Raw genomic sequence first — 17,053 nt, 5'->3', positions numbered from 1 at the left:
ATATGTAATTAGTATATTTTAGTTAATCAATGCTCTAAATGGAAATATTTACCCACTGTTAATCTCACATAGTAGAGAAGCAATATGTGAAAGTGTGTGGCAAAAAAAAAATTAAATCTATTTAATTTTAAGTAGTTTCTATAATAATTTAATTATATACTTTTTTTAATTAAAAACTTAGTTTTTTACTTAATTTCATTAAAATTCAGTGAATGTTTTATTGAAATTTTTAAGTTTCAATCAATCTTTTATAATTCAAATTGACTGAAAAATTAAGAATTTGCTTTCAGACTTTGGCTTAATAATGAAAAATCTTACACAATATTAAATTTATTTTAAAACACACTTAATTTAGTTTTTTACTTAATATTATTAAAATTTAATGAATATTTTATTGAAATTTTTAAGGTATTACCAAATTTTCAGTCTTTTACATTCCAATTTTGACTAAAAAATTAAGAATTAGCTTTCACACTTTGGCTGAATAATGTAAAAATTTACAGAATATTAAATTTATTTTAAAACATGCTTAATTTAGTTTTTTTACTTAATATCATTAAAATTTAAAGAATGTTTTATTGAAATTTTTAAGGTTTTATCAATTTTTCAATCTTCTACATCCTAATTTTGATTGAAAAATTAAGAATTAACTTTTAGACTTTGGCTGAATAATTAAATATTTTACAGAATATTAAATTTATTTTAAAACACGTTTAATTTAGTTTTTTGCTTAATATCATTAAAATTTAGTGAATATTTTGTTGAAACTTTTAAGGTTTGATCAATTTTTCAATCTTTTACATCCCAATTTTGGCTATAAAATTAAGAATTAACTTTCAGACTTTGGTTGAATAATGAAAAAACTTACAGAATATCGAATTTATTTTAAATCATGCTTAATTTAGTTTTTTTTACATAATATCATTAATATTTGAAGAATATTTTATAGAAATTTTTAAGGTTTTATCAATTTTTTAATCTTTTACATCTTAATTTTGATTGAGAAATTAAGAATTATCTTTCAGACTTTGACTGAATAATTAAAAATGTTACAAAATATTAAATTTTACAGTCAATTTTTATTATCATATATTATTTATTTATTTTTGCTTTATATATTTCTAAAATCTATGGACATTTTAAATTATTAAAAATATATTAAAATAATATACAATATGATACTTCATTTTATCTCTGATAAAATAAGTATATATAAACTGTTAAAAATAATTAATATCATTATTAATTTAACCCTCATAAAAACTTAATATAAATTAAAATAAAAATATATAATTAAGTATAAATAAAATACATAATTGCATATTTAATTACTATAAATATTAATATCATTCATCATTATTGTCATTATTTTAATACTAAAAGATACAATTTTATTTAACGTTTTTTCTTTATTAAAACAGAAAAAAATCATTTAAATTACGGAGATAATCTCAAAATCCTTTTAGTCTCGTAATATTTTAACGGTCGTTCATTAATTATTATGAGAAAATTATAATTTAATTCAGAACAAAAATATAAACAACTTCACTTCAAGTTTATATTAATTGTTATTAATTTTGTCGTTTATTAATTAATTTTCTTATTATCTGGTTACAAATTTTAATAGTAAAATTAAAAGATGTTTCTTTAACCTCTGATAAAATAATACAATACAAAAACAGTTAAAAACCGTTTAAATTACAAAGAAGAATCTCACTCAGAAGTGGTTCATTTTATTCACTTTGTAAAAGCTAAATCTTAAATCTCTCTAAAGTGTTTTTTCATTATGTTTTGTAATATTTTAATGGTCTCTCATTAATTATTATGAGAAAGTTATATTTTCATTCAGTCTAAGAATATCAATTCTAGTTTTGGCGAATGCACTTATGCAGTTTAAAACATTGATGTATGAGCCACATTTAATAAAATTGGGAATTATAGCAATAAAAATAAATATATAAATAAATAAAATATACGATTAAATATTTAATATATGCCTAAAATTTATAAGTTTAATAAATGAAGCAATATTTACTGTCATATTTATTATCTACATTTATTAATTTATTTTACTACTATATTAATATTAAACGTTATTTATTTTTTTTATAACTTTATTATTTTTGTTACGTTACATTTGATATTAAAAAATATATTAAAATAAAATTTTAATATGTATTCTGACAAAATAATACATAACATTCAACTCTAAAAACTTTTAAGTTTACAAAAAATTGGTTTATTTTAAGCATTAACTTACATCTTAAATGACTTATGTAATTCGGTTTATAAATATTAAAAAACTTGGTCAAATTTTATCTTAAAACTGGATTTAATCAACAACATTATCTTATAACTATCCTATTCTGAATAAGTACTACGTTAAATATACTAAACTTGATCTTAAAAATATTTAATTCCTTTTTTTAAATCTCATTTGGCTCTAATGTATAAATAAAATACAGCATCATATTAAACCAACCGGTAAACGTAATGAATATTTCAGAGTGGCATTATATCCCACTAAAGCGGCCTTTTATTTTTACTGGACCAGAGCAAGTAATAATTTTAAATGAAATTTTTTGCGTCTAGACGCTATTCGTCATTTTCCGGGCTTTTGCCCTAAACAAATCCCGCTAATTACTAGTTTGGATTTTATATAATTAAAATCTCGGCCGGTGCGAATTTGTGAAAGTTTATTATGTTTCAACGTTCTATAATTACACTTAACGCTTCTTTATGTATTTTTCGACTCAACAAATGATGTATTTGTTTTTGTTGAATTAGTAACTAGTAACTGTGTGGATTTTTAGTTAATTAATGAGCTCCACAACTCACTTCGTCTTCGAAAGGTCAATTTGTCCGCTTTGTTATCAGAACGGAGTCAGCTTCGGGGATTATTTGTATCCCCAATGTTTCTATTAACAAATCTGTGCTCCATTGTACACTAAGCTATTTTATTGCTTATCTCGTTGGATAAACCCATTTCGTTGCCGGGATTTATGGGACAATTTTGTAAATACTACATAACAAAGTTAAATAAATTAAGACGTGCATGCAGAGGTTACTAGATAAGTTTTCCTGCTGTTTATTTCCCTTCCAAACAACGAATCAAGTTACTCGAGCCTCGCAGTCTCACCATGTTATAAAACGTGCACAAAATAGAAGAAAAAACTTGCTTTGAAACAAGCCACTCCACTACTTCCTCATCAGCCTAACACACACTTAATTAAAAACGCAGATAAAAGCGTTAACAACCTGCTGAAATTTCGAAACGTTCACGTGTCACTTCCACGAGAGCGGCCCGGATTACATCGAGGGCCGCCGGAAAATACTTAAGGGACCATAAAAATTAAATTACCGAGGCAACAAGAAAAAATTGTACGGCGTAAAAGTTTTTAAAATCGTCGACCCCCTTTTTCATGTGCGACAGTGTGACTTACCCTTTTTCGATGTCCTGAAGCTGTCGTCGCGTGGCACATGCTGGATGTCGTAGACGAGGGTGGTGTTCGGCAGCAGCTCCCTGTCCTTGTTTATTTTGTACACGGCGTACTTGAACGCCAACTCCACGCTGCTGTCCTTCTGGTCCTCCGTAAATATCGCACCTGAAAATCACGAAATTACCCCATTAATGTGATTGTAATCCTAAAAATTAATCCATTTAATGAAGGAACATCTCATCAAAGACAGATATTATTTAATCAACTATAAACTAGTACAATAAAGACGAAGAGAATTGGAGATTAAAAGTCTATGACAAAATACCCTTCATAATTTGCCTTATATGTTCTGCTGCGAAGATTAAGCTAGTGAGTTTCCTCATTATATTTTAAATCACAGAAAATTGTATTTCCATGCCATACAAAAGGTTCTTTTGTCACATTACTTAATAATTAATATTTGAACATTACTTTGAGAGAACAAAATGTCATTATATTATTTTGTAGTAGAAATAAAGAGCACTTTTCATCATAGGAGCTTATTATATTGTTAATAATACCAATTGCAACTGCAATTTGCTAAAAGAAGCAATTATTTAAATTAATTTTCAATTTAGAATACACTAAAAACTACGCCAACATGTTGAGCTTGTTCACTCTATATCCTGAATAGAGGAGACAACTTTTTGTTTCAAATTAAAACTGAAGTTCTAATAAATTGTGCTAATTGAATTATCAAAAGTAATTGAAATTGTTTTTTAAAGAATTAAGTAACTGTAAAACTCCAAAAAAGTTGTACTAGACTCATTAATTTGTCAACCCATCTTAATCCTGAAAGTTAAACAATTACATTCTCAATGAAAGTTCAGCAAAGCAAAGTCAGGTGTTATTTCATTACCTGTAAACTAAATTAATAAAGAGGAAGGGAATTGGAGATTAAAACAAAATTATTTTCCAAAATTCCTTCATGTAAAGAAAGCAGCTCCAAAGAACAAGTTAAATTTGTTTTATGTTAACCAAGTATTGGTCTGTTGGTTCTGATGCAGTCATTAATCACTTCATTCCATAATCTTAAAACTGTTCACAGTAAATTTCTCCTTATCATCGACCTCTGGCTTGAGCTTCGGCTGTAATGTGTATAAAAAAGTCAAAATGGCGTTCAGCAAAGCTCATGAGGGACAAAGCACTGCCAAGCTACTCAGGCAAATAATAATTTATTTGGATGTGTACTTGAGGTTCAATCAGTTGCAAAAGAATGAGCTGGAGAGTTTCCTCTTTATATTTTAAAATACAGAAAATTGTGCTTTCATATCATACTAAATTAAATCACTAATTAATATATGAATTTTACATTGTGAGGACGAAATGATATTATGTTCTCTTCCTGAGCAATAAAGGAAAATTTCCATCACGGAAGCTTACTATATTAACAGCAACAATAATTGCAACTGAAATAACAGAAAAGTATGTGTTAAATTAATTTTCAATTTACAATTCACTGGAGATTATATCAACATGTCGAGTTTGTTCATTCCACATCCCAATTAAGTCACTGAATGGAAGGAACATCTTTTATTTGTAAATTAAAACTGTTATTGCAAAAGGAAATCTACTAATTGGTGAAGTTTTTACCAGGAAATTACAAAAAATATATAATTTATGTAATTAGAAGATAGATACTCTATTTTAAAGAATTAAGTAATTGTAAAACTCCAAAAAAGTAGTACTAGACTCATTAATTTGTCAATCCATCTTAATACTAAAAGTTAAACAATTACGTACTTAATGAGAGTTTACCAAAGCAAAGTTAGGTATTATTCCATCACCTGTAAACTAAATTAATAAAGAGGAAGGGAATTGGAGATTAAAACAAATTTATTTTCCAAAATTCCCTTCATGTAAAGAAAGCAGCTCCAAAGAACAAGTTAAATTTGTTTTTTGTTAGCACAAGTATTTGTCTATTGTTTCTGATGCAGTCATTAATCACTTCATTCCATAATCTTAAAACTGCTCACAGTAAATTTCTCCTTATCACCGACCTCTGGCTTGAGCTTCAGCTGTAATGTGTACAAAAAAGTCAAAATGGCGTTCAGCAAAGCTCATGAGGGACAAAGCACTGCCAAGTTACTCCGGCAAATAATAATTTATTTGGATGTGTACTTGAGGTTCAATCAGTTGCAAAAGAATGAGCTGGAGAGTTTCCTCTTTATATTTTAAAATACAGAAAATTGTGCTTTCATATAATACTAAATTAAATCACTAATTAATATATGAATTTTACATTGTGAGGACGAAATGATATTATGTTCTCTTCCTGAGCAATAAAGGAAAATTTCCATCACGGAAGCTTACTATATTAACAGCAGCAATAATTGCAACTGAAATAACAGAAAAGTATGTGTTAAATTAATTTTCAATTTACAATTCACTGGAGATTATATCAACATGTCGAGTTTGTTCATTCCACATCCCAATTAAGTCACTGAATGGAAGGAACATCTTTTATTTGTAAATTAAAACTCTTATTGCAAAAGGAAATCTACTAATTGGTGAAGTTTTTACCAGGAAATTACAAAAAATATATAATTTAAGTAATTAGAAGATAGATATTCTTTTTTAAAGAATTAAGTAACTGTAAAACTCCAAAAAAGTAGTACTAGACTCATTAATTTGTCAACCCATCTTAATACTAAAAGTTAAACCATTACATACTTAATGAGAGTTTACCAAAGCAAAGTTAGGTATTATTCCATCACCTGTAAACTAAATTAATAAAGGGGAAGGGAATTGGAGATTAAAACAAAATTATTTTCCAAAATTCCCTTCATGTAAAGAAAGCAGCTCCAAAGAACAAGTTAAATTTGTTTTTTGTTAGCACAAGTATTTGTCTATTGTTTCTGATGCAGTCATTAATCACTTCATTCCATAATCTTAAAACTGCTCACAGTAAATTTCTCCTTATCACCGACCTCTGGCTTGAGCTTCAGCTGTAATGTGTACAAAAAAGTCAAAATGGCGTTCAGCAAAGCTCATGAGGGACAAAGCACTGCCAAGTTACTTCGGCAAATAATAATTTATTTGGATGTGTATTTGAGGTTTAATCAGTTGCAAAAGAATGAGCTGGAGAGTTTCCTCTTTATATTTTAAAATACAGAAAATTGTGCTTTCATATCATACTAAATTAAATCACTAATTAATATATGAATTTTACATTGTGAGGACGAAATAATATTATGTTCTCTTCCTGAGCAGTAAAGGAAAATTTCCATCACGGAAGCTTACTATATTAACAGCAACAATAATTGCAACTGAAATAACAGAAAAGTATGTGTTAAATTAATTTTCAATTTACAATTCACTGGAGATTATATCAACATGTCGAGTTTGTTCATTCCACATCCCAATTAAGTCACTGAATGGAAGGAACATCTTTTATTTGTAAATTAAAACTGTTATTGCAAAAGGAAATATAGTAGTTGGTGAAGTTTTTACCAGGAAATTACAAAAAATATATAATTTATGTAATTAGAAGATAGATACTCTATTTTAAAGAATTAAGTAATTGTAAAACTCCAAAAAAGTAGTACTAGACTCATTAATTTGTCAACCCATCTTAATACTAAAAGTTAAACCATTACATACTTAATGAGAGTTTACCAAAGCAAAGTTAGGTATTATTCCATCACCTGTAAACTAAATTAATAAAGAGGAAGGGAATTGGAGATTGAAACAAATTTATTTTCCAAAATTCCCTTTTTGTAAAGAAAGCAACTCCAAAGAACAAGTTAAATTTGTTTTTTGTTAGCACAAGTATTTGTCTATTGTTTCTGATGCAGTCATTAATCACTTCATTCCATAATCTTAAAACTGTTCACAGTAAATTTCTCCTTATCACCCTCCTCTGGCTTGAGCTTCGGCTGTAATGTGTATAAAAAAGTCAAAATGGCGTTCAGCAAAGCTCATGAGGGACAAAGCACTGCCAAGCTACTCAGGCAAATAATAATTTATTTGGATGTGTATTTGAGGTTTAATCAGTTGCAAAAGAATGAGCTGGAGAGTTTCCTCTTTATATTTTAAAATACAGAAAATTGTGCTTTCATATTATACTAAATTAAATCACTAATTAATATATGAATTTTACATTGTGAGGACGAAATAATATTATGTTCTCTTCCTGAGCAGTAAAGGAAAATTTCCATCACGGAAGCTTACTATATTAACAGCAACAATAATTGCAACTGAAATAACAGAAAAGTATGTGTTAAATTAATTTTCAATTTAAAATTCACTGGTGATTATATCAACATGTCGAGTTTGTTCATTCCACATCCCAATTAAATCACTGAATGGAAGGAACATCTTTTATTTGTAAATTAAAACTGTTATTGCAAAAGGAAATCTACTAATTGGTGAAGTTTTTACCAGGAAATTACAAAAAATATATAATTTATGTAATTAGAAGATAGATACTCTATTTTAAAGAATTAAGTAACTGTAAAACTCCAAAAAAGTAGTACTAGACTCATTAATTTGTCAACCCATCTTAATACTAAAAGTTAAACCATTACATACTTAATGAGAGTTTACCAAAGCAAAGTTAGGTATTATTCCATCACCTGTAAACTAAATTAATAAAGAGGAAGGGAATTGGAGATTAAAACAAATTTATTTTCCAAAATTCCCTTCATGTAAAGAAAGCAGCTCCAAAGAACAAGTTAAATTTGTTTTTTGTTAGCACAAGTATTTGTCTATTGTTTCTGATGTAGTCATTAATCACTTCATTCCATAATCTTAAAACTGTTCACAGTAAATTTCTCCTTATCACCGACCTCTGGCTTGAGCTTCAGCTGTAATGTGTACAAAAAAGTCAAAATGGCGTTCAGCAAAGCTCATGAGGGACAAAGCACTGCCAAGCTACTCAGGCAAATAATAATTTATTTGGATGTGTATTTGAGGTTTAATCAGTTGCAAAAGAATGAGCTGGAGAGTTTCCTCTTTATATTTTAAAATACAGAAAATTGTGCTTTCATATCATATTAAATTAAATCACTAATTAATATATGAATTTTACATTGGGAGGACGAAATGATAATATGTTCTCTTCCTGAGCAGTAAAGGAAAATTTCCATCACGGAAGCTTACTATATTAACAGCAGCAATAATTGCAACTGAAATAACAGAAAAGTATGTGTTAAATTAATTTTCAATTTACAATTCACTGGAGATTATATCAACATGTCGAGTTTGTTCATTCCACATCCCAATTAAGTCACTGAATGGAAGGAACATCTTTTATTTGTAAATTAAAACTCTTATTGCAAAAGGAAATCTACTAATTGGTGAAGTTTTTACCAGGAAATTACAAAAAATATATAATTTAAGTAATTAGAAGATAGATATTCTTTTTTAAAGAATTAAGTAACTGTAAAACTCCAAAAAAGTAGTACTAGACTCATTAATTTGTCAACCCATCTTAATACTAAAAGTTAAACCATTACATACTTAATGAGAGTTTACCAAAGCAAAGTTAGGTATTATTCCATCACCTGTAAACTAAATTAATAAAGGGGAAGGGAATTGGAGATTAAAACAAAATTATTTTCCAAAATTCCCTTCATGTAAAGAAAGCAGCTCCAAAGAACAAGTTAAATTTGTTTTTTGTTAGCACAAGTATTTGTCTATTGTTTCTGATGCAGTCATTAATCACTTCATTCCATAATCTTAAAACTGCTCACAGTAAATTTCTCCTTATCACCGACCTCTGGCTTGAGCTTCAGCTGTAATGTGTACAAAAAAGTCAAAATGGCGTTCAGCAAAGCTCATGAGGGACAAAGCACTGCCAAGTTACTTCGGCAAATAATAATTTATTTGGATGTGTATTTGAGGTTTAATCAGTTGCAAAAGAATGAGCTGGAGAGTTTCCTCTTTATATTTTAAAATACAGAAAATTGTGCTTTCATATAATACTAAATTAAATCACTAATTAATATATGAATTTTACATTGTGAGGACGAAATAATATTATGTTCTCTTCCTGAGCAGTAAAGGAAAATTTCCATCACGGAAGCTTACTATATTAACAGCAGCAATAATTGCAACTGAAATAACAGAAAAGTATGTGTTAAATTAATTTTCAATTTACAATTCACTGGAGATTATATCAACATGTCGAGTTTGTTCATTCCACATCCCAATTAAGTCACTGAATGGAAGGAACATCTTTTATTTGTAAATTAAAACTGTTATTGCAAAAGGAAATCTACTAATTGGTGAAGTTTTTACCAAGAAATTACAAAAAATATATAATTTATCTAATTAGAAGATAGATACTTTATTTTAAAGAATTAAGTAACTGTAAAACTCCAAAAAAGTAGTACTAGACTCATTAATTTGTCAATCCATCTTAATACTAAAAGTTAAACAATTACATACTTAATGAGAGTTTACCAAAGCAAAGTTAGGTATTATTCCATCACCTGTAAACTAAATTAATAAAGAGGAAGGGAATTGGAGATTGAAACAAATTTATTTTCCAAAATTCCCTTCTTGTAAAGAAAGCAACTCCAAAGAACAAGTTAAATTTGTTTTTTGTTAGCACAAGTATTTGTCTATTGTTTCTGATGCAGTCATTAATCACTTCATTCCATAATCTTAAAACTGTTCACAGTAAATTTCTCCTTATCACCCTCCTCTGGCTTGAGCTTCGGCTGTAATGTGTATAAAAAAGTCAAAATGGCGTTCAGCAAAGCTCATGAGGGACAAAGCACTGCCAAGCTACTCAGGCAAATAATAATTTATTTGGATGTGTATTTGAGGTTTAATCAGTTGCAAAAGAATGAGCTGGAGAGTTTCCTCTTTATATTTTAAAATACAGAAAATTGTGCTTTCATATCATATTAAATTAAATCACTAATTAATATATGAATTTTACATTGTGAGGACGAAATAATATTATGTTCTCTTCCTGAGCAGTAAAGGAAAATTTCCATCACGGAAGCTTACTATATTAACAGCAGCAATAATTGCAACTGAAATAACAGAAAAGTATGTGTTAAATTAATTTTCAATTTACAATTCATTGGAGATTATATCAACATGTCGAGTTTGTTCATTCCACATCCCAATTAAATCACTGAATGGAAGGAACATCTTTTATTTGTAAATTAAAACTGTTATTGCAAAAGGAAATCTACTAATTGCTGAAGTTTTTACCAGGAAATTACAAAAAATATATAATTTATGTAATTAGAAGATAGATACTCTATTTTAAAGAATTAAGTAACTGTAAAACTCCAAAAAAGTAGTACTAGACTCATTAATTTGTCAACCCATCTTAATACTAAAAGTTAAACCATTACATACTTAATGAGAGTTTACCAAAGCAAAGTTAGGTATTATTCCATCACCTGTAAACTAAATTAATAAAGAGGAAGGGAATTGGAGATTAAAACAAATTTATTTTCCAAAATTCCCTTCATGTAAAGAAAGCAGCTCCAAAGAACAAGTTAAATTTGTTTTTTGTTAGCACAAGTATTTGTCTATTGTTTCTGATGCAGTCATTAATCACTTCATTCCATAATCTTAAAACTGTTCACAGTAAATTTCTCCTTATCACCGACCTCTGGCTTGAGCTTCAGCTGTAATGTGTACAAAAAAGTCAAAATGGCGTTCAGCAAAGCTCATGAGGGACAAAGCACTGCCAAGCTACTCAGGCAAATAATAATTTATTTGAACGTGTCCTTGTGGTTCAATCCATTGCAAAAAAATGGGCTAGGGATATTCCTATTATGTTTTAATATACAGAAAATTGGACTTCCATATCATACAAAAGCCTCTTTTGTTACATTACTTATTAATTAATATATGAACTTTACATTGGAAGGATGACATGTTATTTTATACTCTTTTCCTGAGCCATAAAGCTCCCTTTTCATCACAAAGGCTTACTATACTAACAGTAGAAACAATTGGAACTGAAAAAACAAAAAACTATGCTTTAAATTAGTTTTAAATTAACATTTGTTAATTGAATCTAACTGTTCACAATAAATTCATTTTTCTTATCGACTTCTGGCTTGGGCTTCAGCTGCAATGTGTATTAAAAAGGCAAAATGGCGTTCAACAGAGCTTATGAGGGCAAACCCACTACCAAGGTACTAGAATAAATAATAATTTGCTTGGATAGGCCCTTGAGGCTTAAACCGTTATAAAGATTAATCTTAAATACAGAAAATTGTATTTTCATATCATTTTGTTACATTATTTTCTAATTAATATATGAACATTCGTTGAGAGAACCAAACGTTATTATGTTGTCTTCGTGTGGCAATAAAAGCCATTTTAATCATAAAAGCTTACTTTATGAACAACAATAACAATTGTAACAGTAATAAAAGAAAACTATGTGTTAAATTATTTTTCAATTTACAATACACCAGAGATTATATCAACATGGCGAGTTTGTTAATTCCACATCCGAATTAAACCACGGAACGGAAGGAACAACTTTTAATTGCAAATTAAAACTGTGACTGCAAAGGAAATTCTACTAATTGTTCCTAACGATGTTATCGGATAAGTAATTGAAGTTAAATCCAATGAGGCAATTCCGCAAAACTAAAAACAAGCAGTCCAAAATTAATTGTGTTGGACTTGTACAATTCCATTATCAGGCTTTGCATTATGACCTTCGGTGGTCCTGTTTTATTTCGTTTTGTTGTTAACAAATTTTCACTTTATTAAATTAAATAAGGAACAACTTAGATTTATAATATAGTTAATCTATCAAAATTTCGAACTTGGAACTTGTTAAGTTGAGAAACAAGACCTTTTCACTTTCTTATTTCAACTTCTAAACGATCTATTGTTCACTGGTGGATTCTGAAGTTACTTGCACAAAATAACATGAAGCTTTTATAACCGACAAGATCAAGTAATGAATAGACTTTACTTTGCACTTGATTTATGCTCAAACATGTTTCTCTCTGTCTTATAATAATGGCAAATTATCTAAAGAAGTTATAAGTTTTCAATAACCATGTTTTTAAAAATAAAACCATTTTAATCTTGCCTTTTGAATGTTCTATTAATTCTATCTCATATTAAAATCTCGAATGAATAAATTATTTATTTAATTCGATTAAACGGTATCAGGATTTAAAAATTAGATTACTATATCCTTCGGTGTCTCAATCCAGATTCGATATTAAGGGGAATTTAAAATCAAATTACGTCTGAACAATTCAAACAATCTCGTCTCGTTTCTTATGAAATCGTACTCATTCAATATCTTCAATATTGACTCAGAAGTAGATATGATATGCCCTTTCAGTCTTATTTCTGGTTGAATGGGAAGTTAATTTATACAATTTTTGCCTTTTTACTTTTCCTGTTTTATGTTTTGTCAGAAATAAAGGATCAAATTATTGTTTACTGTAGTTTGTGACAATATATTTTACTTAATTATATTAGATAAAATATTCTTAGTTTTTAGTTATAATATCTCTTTTACATATTTTAAATTCATTTATAATTGATTAGGATTATTCAATTGTCTTCTCACAAAGTTTTTATAAATTATTAACATAATAATTAATCATTATTATTATTTTTTATATTATTTTAATGTTTATCAATCATAATCAGTAAAATTGAGATAAACTTTAAGAATTTTTACTTGTGCTAAATAAATATTATAAAAATATTTTCTTCGAAAATATGTGTATTATATTTTTAATATTAATTTATTAATTATTATCATTATACATAAGTATTCAGTTCACACAACTAAGATTAAAATTGTGTGTTTATTATTATTATTTTAAATAGTTATGACAATTTTATTTTTCTATTTAGTAACATCTAAATAAATATTAAAATTACTTACAGTGGTGGAAAAAAGTATGGAATATTCCATCCTTTTTTCCATGTCAAATCTTTTTTATTAAAGAATTAATAATAAAAACTTGTAAATATAATGATCAGTAAATTAAATTTGTTCAGATTCTCAGCAAATTAGATAAAAAGTAACCTTTGTAACAAGTAAATAAAAATCCCATACATTTTTCCACCACTGTAAATTAAAATTTAAATAGTCAATAAAACACATTGGTATTCATTATGTACGAATAAAATTTTTTGACTTGTCGTAATAGTGCCACATATGTTCCATCCTTGTGCGTTTGCATAATACACTGTTCCTCCAATTCCAACAGAGAAATGCCGAAATTGAAAACGCATTAGATTGGCAGTGCGTTAGGATAAGGCGAAGGATCAAAGGAAAACAATGGCTGTATTTAGGCCGCCGGAATACATTGAGAATATTAAATAGGCGATAGGAACTGCTGCGGCAATTTCGAATGCCTTACGTAAAGTTCCTCGTCCTGAATATTTTTCTTTCTGCTTCGGAACTGCGTGGGCGGATGGACGACTTTAAGTTTGATGCTTAAGGTAATTCTTTTGGGTTTTGTTTGTTCCAGATAACTTGTAAGTGTTAAGTCGGGAATTTTTTGGTAAATATTTGGTAACATGGAGAGATTATAAATTTTAAAAGTATTTAATTAATAAATAATTAAACAAAAGTAAAATAAATTAATTAGAAATCGACAGTACCAAAAGGTACATTTGACTAGACAATTTCAATAATATAAATATGACTTTATTTCAATTAAATAAATATTTTTCTTAGTTAAGTTAATCAAAAAATATATTTTTTAAAATATTTTTATCACTTTATGTTATTAATAAATCATGTTTCCATTAATCGATAAAATATATTCATTTAATATTTGTTAAACTTTATATTTTGTATTTGGTGATACTATGTATTATAATTATTATTTAATTATATATTATTTAATAAACGTGTTATATCTTAAAACACATTTTGTTATTAGATATTTGAGCTACAACAAATTTACCTTAATTGTTTTAATTAAAAAATAAAACTATGAAAATTTGTATAAAAAATGTGAACATGTACATATTTTATTGATATTTCCATAATTTTAAAACTTTTAGTAAAATGTACACACTACCTTTGTTTGCTAAAATCATTTAAATTGCTTTATACTGTTAAATTTCCGACTCTATTTAAATAATAAAATGGATTATTATTTATTTGAATTAGTTAGATGTGAGCACTTCGAAACAGAACTACATTATTCATATATAAATTTATTTCAGTCATGTATTTTTCAGTCCTGGAATAAATAAAGTGTAGGACAGGATTAACAATTTCTTACAAACCAAAAAACGAAAGGTAATTCTTTTGGGTCTTGTTAGTTACAGGTAACTTATAAGTGTTAAATCTTTAACTTAATTCTTAAATGCATTTAATTAATAAATAATTAAAGACAGGTACAATAAATTAATTGGAGAACAATGGTGTCAAAAGTCACAATTGACTAGACAATTTCAATAATATAAATATAACTTTATTTCAATTAAATAAATATTTCTTTTGGTTAAGTTGATTCATAAATGTATTTTTTAAATTATTATTATCACTTTACGTTATTAATCAATAAAATATATTGATTTAATATTTGTCAAATTTTATATTTTGTAATTAATTATATTATAATTATTATTTATATATTATTTAATAAATTTAGTATATCTTAAAATATTATTTTGATATTAGATATTTGAGCAACAACAAATTTAACTATGAAAACCTATATAAAAAATGTGAACATTCTATTGATATTTCTATAATTATAAAACTTTTAGTAAAATGTCCTTTGTTTGCTAAAAACATTTAAATTTATATAAATTAATTAGAAATCGACAGTACCAAAAGGTACATTTGACTAGACAATTTCAATAATATAAATATGACTTTATTTCAATTAAATATATATTTCTCTTATTTAAGTTGATAAAAAAGGTGTTTTTTAAATTATTTTTATCACATTAACATTAATAAATCATGCTTTGATTAATTAATAAAATATATTCATTTAATTTTTGTTAAATTTTATAATTATTATTATCACTATGATATTAAGGTTTTGATTATTCAATAAAATATTGTTTTAATATTTGTTAAATTTTATATTTTGTAATTATATTTATTTAATAAATATAGTATATCTTAAAATACTATTACGTTATTGGATATTTGATCAAAAACATAAAAAAGGTGAACATTCTTTTGACATTTCCATAATTATAAAACTTTTAGTAAAATGTACAACCTTTGTTGCTAAAAATATTTAAATTGCTTTATACTTTTAAATTTTAGACTCAATTTAAATCATAAAATGGAATATTATTTATTTGAATTAGTTACATGTGAGTACTTTAAAACAGAACTATGATGATTCATATATAAATTTGTTTCAGTCATATATTTTTCAGTACTGGAATAAATAAAGTGAATGACAGGATTAACAATTTCTTACAAATTAATTAATTAAATTAATTTTTTGTTACGTTATTAATCAATAAAATATATTGATTTAATATTTGTCAAATTTTATATTTTGTAATTAATTATATTATAATTATTATTTAATAAATTTAGTATATCTTAAAATATTATTTTGATATTAGATATTTGAGCAACAACAAATTTAACTATGAAAACCTATATAAAAAATGTGAACATTCTATTAATATTTCTATAATTATAAAACATTTAGTAAAATGTACATACCTTTGTTTGCTAAAAACATTTAAATTTATACTGTTAAATTTCAGGCTCTATTTAAATCATAAAACAGAATATTATTTATTTAAATTAGTTATATATGAGGACTTCAAAACAGAACTAGATTATTCATATATAAATTTGTTTCAGTCATGTATTTTTCAGTCCTGGAATAAATCGTCTGGATGACAGTATCTACAATTTCTTACAAACTAAAAATGTAAAGTAAGTCTTCGTATTATTATACGTTTTTTAGTTCGTTTATTAAAATATATTGAATCAGCAGAATTTCATTAAAAATTATATTTTTAAATTTATCGTGTGTCTTGTCAATATATTAAGAGAATCGTAAAGTAATGTCACTTTCTTACATTAAATTCAAACGATTAAATGTCTTTATTTTTCAAAATAAATATAATAAACAATTTCTGTCAGTTGTACATGTATTATTAATTATTAATGATATTTAACAGCACAATTTGAACGTTTAATTAGACTTATACATACACACTAGAAATTATTTAATATTCGTACAATATACTCAAACTTTTTAATTAGACCATTGCAGTTTGTAATTAAATATAATACACAATCACAATATTTAACTAACTTCGTGCAAAGTTAAGATTCTCTAATTATGAACAGGGACTAAACAGACTTTCATACACAAATACTGTTAATTTAGCTATTTAGTTACACCAAAAGCGTGTAATTATAACTTAACTGCATCTTGTGTAGAGATTATTTGCTGTGTATTCCCTGAATGACATCCGATACGTTTAGATCTATATTAGGACGTGAGATTGCCATTAGTAGTCATGCGGATTATAGTACAGAGAGAAAATAAATCACTAGTTGCATTAATTAGTGACATTATATCGGATGATCGCTTCCGATGGTGTAAAAACATACGGAACAGTGACAAAGTAAGTTTGTAACTTTTTCTTGAACCCGATGC

General features: G+C 26.5%; 1 protein-coding gene across 1 annotated transcript in view; it reads right to left on the bottom strand.

The window, feature by feature from the left end:
- LOC109602466 (glutamate receptor ionotropic, kainate 1) overlaps nt 1–17,053 on the bottom strand; it is a 309,420-nt gene that overhangs the window by 112,860 nt on the left and 179,507 nt on the right. Inside the window, exon 3 of the mRNA XM_049962522.1 lies at nt 3,444–3,605. Coding sequence (XP_049818479.1) covers nt 3,444–3,605 — 162 coding nt within the window. The remainder of the gene's footprint in view (nt 1–3,443; nt 3,606–17,053) is intronic.

This window comes from Aethina tumida, chromosome 2 (assembly GCF_024364675.1).
Source record: "Aethina tumida isolate Nest 87 chromosome 2, icAetTumi1.1, whole genome shotgun sequence".
In the NCBI taxonomy this organism is placed as follows: Eukaryota; Metazoa; Arthropoda; class Insecta; order Coleoptera; family Nitidulidae; genus Aethina; species Aethina tumida.
Note: the sequence above shows the minus strand (reverse complement) of the source record. Positions and strands in the feature narration are given on the sequence as shown.